Genomic DNA, 7,500 nt, shown 5'->3' with positions numbered 1-7,500 from the left:
ATAGGGTGATGAATCATTTATCACTGTTTTTCCCATCTTGTCAAACGCTTGCCGGTTGCGTCCTATTGAACGCGGGCCGCGTTTCAAACCACACACGATGATGTGATCGGCCCCGTCTAGCTGGCTGACACCATCATCTGCTCTGTCTCTCTCTCTATTCAACACCAATACTGTCTCGCTCTCTATTCAACACCAATACTGTCTCTCTATTCAACACCAATACTGTCTCTCTCTCTATTCAACACCAATACTGTCTCTCTCTCTCTATTCAACACCAATACAAGGCCCCTTGCGTCCAACTGTCTCTCATCCACCCATATCAAACCATTCATTCGTCCATTAAACTTTCTATCAACACCCATTAAACTATCTACATATTAAAATCCATTAAACTACTTGTCTATCAACATTCATTAAACTATCTGTTTATCAGTAGTATTTCTTGAATTTCCCCTGGGGATCAATAAAGTATCTATCTATCTATCTATCTATCTATCTATCTATCTATCTATCTATCAACATCCATTAAACCATGTCTAGCAACATCTAGCAACCACCATAGCAACCAACATGATTACCCTAGCAACCAGCAAAGCAACTGCTTTATTTGGCATAGCAACCTCCATATCTACCCTAGCAACACCCTAGTAACCATCATAATTACCCTAGCAACAATCTAGCAACCACCACTATATGGTCAACCTAGCAACCACTAGAGCATCCAAAATGATTACCCTAGCAACCAGCATAGCAACCACTTTATTTAGCTTTTATTTACCACAGTAACTATCTCTGCATTATCTGTTTTACTCTATGGTATTTTACATTAACATTTTTGCATTTTCATGTACTGGTAATTCCTTGGAATTGCATTTCTAGTTCATATTAATATACATACAGTATAAGGTAATAGGTTATATAAGGTTATATACTGCTATATAATACTATATGTAGATCAAACTCATATAAATCATATGGATATTTATACAGAACTATATATGTGTATATCTTTACTTAGCCATGTATTGATTTGATTTGTGTTGGTTTGGAATGCAGTACAGATTGAGGAGATTAGCTAGAGCAGGCTGATTGGTTTTCTATCTATCTGTAGCACTGGCCTGTACTGGCCTGTGTGGCTTGATTGGTTTTATAGTGGTCTATGTGTAGTACTGGCCTGTACTGGCCTGATTGGGTTTATAGTGGTCTATGTGTAGCGCTGGCCTGTACTGGCCTGTACTGGCCTGATTGGGTTTATAGTGGTTTATGTGTAGCGCTGGCCTGTACTGGCCTGATTGGGTTTATAGTGGTCTATCTGTAGCACTGACCTGTGTGGCCTGATTGGGTTTATAGTGGTCTATGTGTAGTACTGGCCTGTACTGGCATGTGCTGTGCAGAGTGTTTGATCCCAGTAAAACGAGGCCTCTGGGATGTGTGTGTGTGTGTCCGTTCAGCAGCATTGTTGCTGATATGGACCTCGGAGACCAGGAGGACGTGTGTGTGTGTGTGTATGTGTGTGTGTGTGTGTGTGTGTGTGTGTGTGTGTGACTCCTCTGGAGGACAGTTAAGTGAGAACTTCGAGAACTTCCAGGCTTCCAGGACAACTGTCATGAGGTTCATTAAAGTTGCTGGCCCAATGGAGAGCAATAATGCATTTCCTTACTGACGCGTAATCTATTACGTGTAGCTCTGACGTGTGTGTGTGTGTGTGTGTGTGTGTGTGTGTGTGTGTGTGTTGTACTGTATATGTGTCTGTGTGTGTATGTGTGTGTATGCGTGTGTGTGACTGTGTGTGTGTGTGTATGTGTCTAATATGTCTAACATATTGTTTTTTTTATCTCTCTCGTTCTCTCTGCAGCCGTTTATGGGTGATAATTACTGTGACGCCATCAACAACAGAGCCTTCTGCAACTACGACGGAGGAGACTGCTGTCAATCCACCGTCAAGACCAAGAAGGTACAGTTCCTCAGTTCCTGAGTTCCTCCTACTCACTCTAGTTCCTGAGCCCTGAGGTCCTTTACTCATTCTAGTTCCTGAGCCCTGAGTTCCTTTACTCACTCTAGTTCCTGAGCCCTGAGTTCCTTTACTCACTCTAGTTCCTGAGCCTTGAGTTCCTTCTACTAGGGGTGTGACTTTCGAAACCGACATCTCGAATCAGCGTGGAGGCTTCGAAGCACAAGTGTTTCGAAACACTGCTTCGAAACGTGGTTCAAAACAGCCATGTCATGTGACCACTGCTTCGAAACATCGTTCAAAATCCCCATGTCATGTGACCAAAGTTAAGTGAACATTCGGTGCATTTCACCGGTGTCGGCAGGGGTGCCCGCGCGTTCAATTAACAGTGTAGACTTTTCTTAAGCAATAGGCCTAACCATGATGGTGTAGTGGTTAGTGAGGGTGTTTTTTACATGGTAGCCCAGGCTGCTCAAATGTGGTTCGATCCCCGTTTGATTTGTAAGGTAGCCTATTGTTTCAGATCATATTTGCTCCCAGGACACCCGTCTGAGCCGCATGGACCATGTCAACAATGAATGAAAATGAGCTTATTGTTAACGAGTGTTATCAATTTGAGCGAGTATGCTACACATACATTTTTTTCTAAAGATACAGGACTGACTGCTGCAGATAATGACCTGGCAACCACCATAATGTAATAGCAACCCAAGATAATGAACTTGCTGTCCTTATAAAAATAAAAATAAATGGTCTCGGCATGCACATGCTTAGTCCAATGGTTCAGTCACAATATAGGCTACTCAAGTGAATAAAGCAATTAGCCTAAATAAATAAAATATTTGTCTCACTCAGTAGCCTACATATAGGCCTCTCGTAAATTGGTGAGCCATAGAATATCCTAGCGTCACGATTATTATATTTCAAGATTCCAATCTATCCCACCTACTGTAAATATGAAAAGTTATTTCTACTGACATGCTTCCTGGTGACATAAAAACACAAATGGTTTACCTTGATAAGGCTGACATAAGAGACATAGGCTATGCAATATACTTTCCCAGATGGGTACAAATCCCTGACTGTCCTGAAAAATAAACAAAACGAAGATATAGGATGTATAGATTACAATGACAAATTCAAGGTCTCAAAGGGTTAATGCTTCTTTCCATTTTTTTTTTTTTTTATTAGTGAGTGAGTGCTTGAGAACCCTGTTTACCACTACCTGCTATTTGCTAAGTCAGCTCAAACTAACGCCAGCAGGGCAGGTTGTCTCTATTTACGGAAATTACTGTGTGTGTGCCTCGGAGGGGGAGGCTGAGGGGTCGATCCAGCTCTTTGGTGGATAGGATCTACAATTAGGTGTTAACTAATATTACTACGCTAGGTACTCCCAAGTGCTATTGCGCCACACATTGTAGTTCTCCTGTTTATTCACTTGGAAAATCGCCACGTTTCATGTTGTGTGACCTTACACATTTTTTATCAACTACTCGTTTTCCCTATTTAAGTAGGGGAAACGTGGATGTGTTTGATTACTGCAATCTTCCTCCCTCTATGGCTACGTCTGAGCCCGCTAGCATAGCAACATGCTAACACATTCGCGCCGCACACCAGAGCGTTTGAGTGCACATACCGTGAAAGTTAAGGTAAGAACATATATTACTACTGACATTGGGTGGTGTGTTCCTTTGAAGAGCTCAGGGTAGGGGTGGTCAACAGGGATATTAACTCATTAGTCTGTGACCATCGTGTCAACGTGTGGGTGGGAGGTGAAGAGTGTGTTTCTGTAGGTGAAGAGTGTGTTTATGTAGCTGAAGAGTGTGTTTCTGTAGGTGTGTTTCTGTAGGTGAAGAGTGTGTTTCTGTAGGAGAAGAGTGTGTTTATGTAGGTGAAGAGTGTGTTTATGTAAGTGAAGAGTGTGTTTATGTAGGTGCCAGAGTGTGTTTCTGTAGGAGAAGAGTATGTTTATAGGGGCCAGAGTAGTTAATGCTCTGTAGTTGTTGGCATTTGGTGTGTGTGTGTGTGAGTGTGTGTGTGTGTGTGTGTGTGTGTGTGTGTGTGTGTGTGTGTGTGTGTGTGTGTGTGTGTGTGGGTGCTGTAATGTAATGGTGACCTTATTGTGCAGTTGTTTGACCCTCACTTGTGTCCACTGTGCAGCTGAGAGCACAACACGGTCTGGTCAGTGCTCAGTCAGTGTGTGTGGTATCAGTGTAGGGAGTGTGTGTGTGTGTGTGTGTGTGTGTGTGTGTGTGTGTGTGTGTGTGTGTGGTATCAGTGTAGGGAGTGTGTGTGTGTGTGTGTGTGTGTGTGTGTGTGTGTGTGTGTTTGGTATCAGTGTAGGGTGTGTATGTGTGTGTGTGTAGCTCGAGAGCCTGCTGCAGCGTTCCAGGGCTTGACTCATCCGATCTGACCGAGGCAGCAGTCAGCTCAGCGGCCTGCTCACTGCCAGACCCAGGGCCGGAAACGTTGCTTGATATTTCAACAGTTATTAAACCATGGGGAAGCTGAACCTCTCTCTCTCTCTCTCTCTCTCTCTCTCTCTCTCTCTGTCTCTCTTACACACACACACACACACACACACAGGGGACCATGGGCATCCTGGTGTCTCTGTCTCTCATTATCGCTAGCCTTTTACTAGTCAGGAAGCACTAACGGAATACCCCCCCCCCCCCCCCCAGGCTGGAAAAGCCCCATAATCTTCCCTCTCTTCTCTCTCTACTCCTCCTTGCTCTCTCTCTTCTCTGTCTACTCCTCCTTGCTCCCTCTCTTCTCTGTCTACTCCTCCTTGCTCTCTCTCTTCTCTGTCTACTCCTCCTTGCTCTCTTTCTTCTCTCTCTACTCCTCCTTGCTCTCTCTCTTCTCTGTCTACTCCTCCTTGCTCTCTCTCTTCTCTGTCTACTCCTCCTTGCTCTCTCTCTTTCTCTCTCTGCTTCTCTTATTCTCTCTGTTTTTCTGTCAAATCAAGTGAAATCAATTCAAATTCAGGCTTCATTTGTATGAATGAATGAAAGAATCGACATATTGATGCCAAAGCAACAAGTTTGAAACTATGTTGTGTTGTTTAGTATAGAGAATAGAGAAAGCATGCTCTTCATCCAGCTTGTTTCTCCCCCTCCCTCTCCCTCTCTCTATCCTTCTCTTCTCTGTGCGTGTCACTGAGGAGCGTTGTGTTTCCAGAGTCCGAGCACACACACACACACACTCTCATTACTCTCGCGCGCGGAGACCTCCAGAGTCATAACACACTGCAAGTCTCGGGAGCTGGACCAGAGTTGAGGCTTGGCATGGACAGGCCCTTGCTCAGCACTTCTGTAAGCCCAGGAGCTGTGTGTCCTGGCCCGGGTTTGGCCCGGGTCCGTCCGGCACCAGAGCACCTTCATGTCCAGATGGCACTTCCCTGCGTCCAGAGACGCTCGCTGCCCAAACGTTCACTGGACACAGAGACAGAAAAAAACATTCAAACACTCAAAGCCCCTTAAGCAGCAATATTTCAGGCTCAAGTCAAGCTGTCCAGATTGCCCAAGTTGTACAGTTGTCCACGTCGGGGCCGAATAAGTGTTGTCCACGTCGGGGCTTAGAGTCATTAAGAGGATTCTAGAACACTGAAGAAGACCGCGCTGATGCGTATTCCGCTGCCAGTATCTCTTCTCAGAGTTGTGCTGTGTTGAGTTAGAAATTAGTTTCCACCGTTGAGTGTGGCAGTTTATCGCAACCTTTCTCTACATCAAACCCAGGCTACTTTCAGTAGTTCAGCAATAAATAAAAAAATAAATAAAAATGGGGGCAAAAAAAAAAAGTATTTTTTTTCTTCTCTTGAGCTGCTTTAGGTCTGTAGCTTGAAGGGGCTCTCGCCTGATAAGCCGGCCCTCTGTCATGTGATGCGAGAGTGAGAGAGAGCAAGAGCAGCCAGGAAGAGGAGACGCACAGGTCAAACAGGCCTTGATGGAGACAGTCATCCTAACGACCGCTTCTGAGGAGCCTTGAGGTCAAACAGCACAGAGATGCTCCAACCTCACCCCCACGCTCCCTCCCACACACGCACACACACACACACACACGGCAGCACGCGGCGCAATGATAAGCGGATCACCTGGCATCAAGGCCCGAGAGGGGGCACAGCGTCCATGCTGGCTGCTCTGGCAGCCAATGAAGCACATTCTTTCATGTGGTATTTCAAAAAGCCACTTCCCTGGAAATAGCCGCTGATTTGGGAACGGAGAGAGAAGAGCGCTCCGCAATAAGCATCCTAACCAGGGAGGAGTGTGAGGAGAGGAGTGGAGGAGAGGAGTGGGGGAGAGCAGGGGAGGAGAGGAGAGGAGGAGCAGTGGAGGAGAGGAGTGGGGGAGGAGTGTGAGGAGAGGAGTGGGGGAGGAGTGGAGGAGAGTAGTGGGGGAGGAGGGGAGGAGTGGAGGAGAGGAAGAGTGGAGTGGGGGAGGAGGGGAGGAGAGGAGGAGGGGAGAGCAGGGGAGGAGAGGAGAGGAGGAGCAGTGGAGGAGAGGAGTGGGGGAAGAGGGGAGGAGAGGAGTGGAGGAGTGGAAGAGTGGAGTGGGGGAGGAGGAGTGGAGGAGAGGAGAGGAGGAGGAGTGGAGGAGAGGAGTGGGGGAGGAGAGGAGTGGAGTGGGGGAGGAGGGGAGGAGAGGAGGAGGGGAGAGCAGGGGAGGAGAGGAGAGGAGGAGGAGTGGAGTGGGGGAGGAGGAGGAGGGGAGAGGGGGGGAAGTGAGCTGGCATATGAATTTCTGCCGGAGAGAGCGAGCACTTTTATTGGATCCTTCTGTTGTCCTGAAACAGAGGTTAGAGAGCTTGTAGAAATTGGTAGAATGTGTGTCTGTCTGTCTGTCTGTCTGTGTGTGTGTGTTTGTGTGTGTGTGTGTCTGTGTGTGTCTGTGTGTGTGTGTGAGTCTGTGTGTGTGTGTGGGGGGGTCTCTGTGTGTGTGAGTGTATTTTTTTTTCTTTGATTTATATTTGAAGACTTTACACACCAGATATACAGCACTTCCCAGCTGTGTGTGTGTGTATGTGTGTTTGTGTATGCGTGTGTTTGTGTCTGTATGTGTGTCTGTATGTGTGTGTGTATGTGTGTGTGTGTGTGTGTGTGTGTGTGTGTGTGTGTGTGTGTGTGTGTGTGTGTGTGTGTGTGTGCATGGTCATAAGTCATGCGAAGCAAAGTGGCCAGTCGAACTGTGTGTTGAACTTCACGGTGAATCAGTGGAGTCTGTGATGCTGTAGTGCCCGATAGCATCCAGCCTCTTTGTTGTGCGTTGGTCACGGTGGACTCTTGGTCACTTCCTGCTTCCTGGAGCCTCTCCTGCCCCCCCCCCAGTGCTCAGAGGGCGTGCATGCCACCTGATTTTCATTTCCAGACGCAGACTCACAAAGTGAAGGAAGAAAAGGAAAAAAGAGAAAAGGAGCTGAAAACCAGCGGGACTCACACAGTGACCTAAACACTGACCACAGCGTGACCTAAACACTGACCACACAGTGACCTAAACACTGACCACACCGTGACCTAAGCACTGACCACACCGTGACCTAAACACTGACCACAC

At 46.7% G+C, this 7,500-nt stretch overlaps 1 protein-coding gene across 1 annotated transcript in view; it reads left to right on the top strand.

Annotated features, from left to right (window-relative positions):
• pappaa (pregnancy-associated plasma protein A, pappalysin 1a) overlaps positions 1-7,500 on the top strand; it is a 186,877-nt gene that overhangs the window by 159,322 nt on the left and 20,055 nt on the right. The window contains exon 22 of the mRNA XM_042058580.1: positions 1,856-1,954. Coding sequence (XP_041914514.1) covers positions 1,856-1,954 — 99 coding nt within the window. The remainder of the gene's footprint in view (positions 1-1,855; positions 1,955-7,500) is intronic.

Source organism: Alosa sapidissima, chromosome 13 (genome assembly GCF_018492685.1).
Source record: "Alosa sapidissima isolate fAloSap1 chromosome 13, fAloSap1.pri, whole genome shotgun sequence".
NCBI classification, from domain to species: Eukaryota; Metazoa; Chordata; class Actinopteri; order Clupeiformes; family Clupeidae; genus Alosa; species Alosa sapidissima.
Note: the sequence above shows the minus strand (reverse complement) of the source record. Positions and strands in the feature narration are given on the sequence as shown.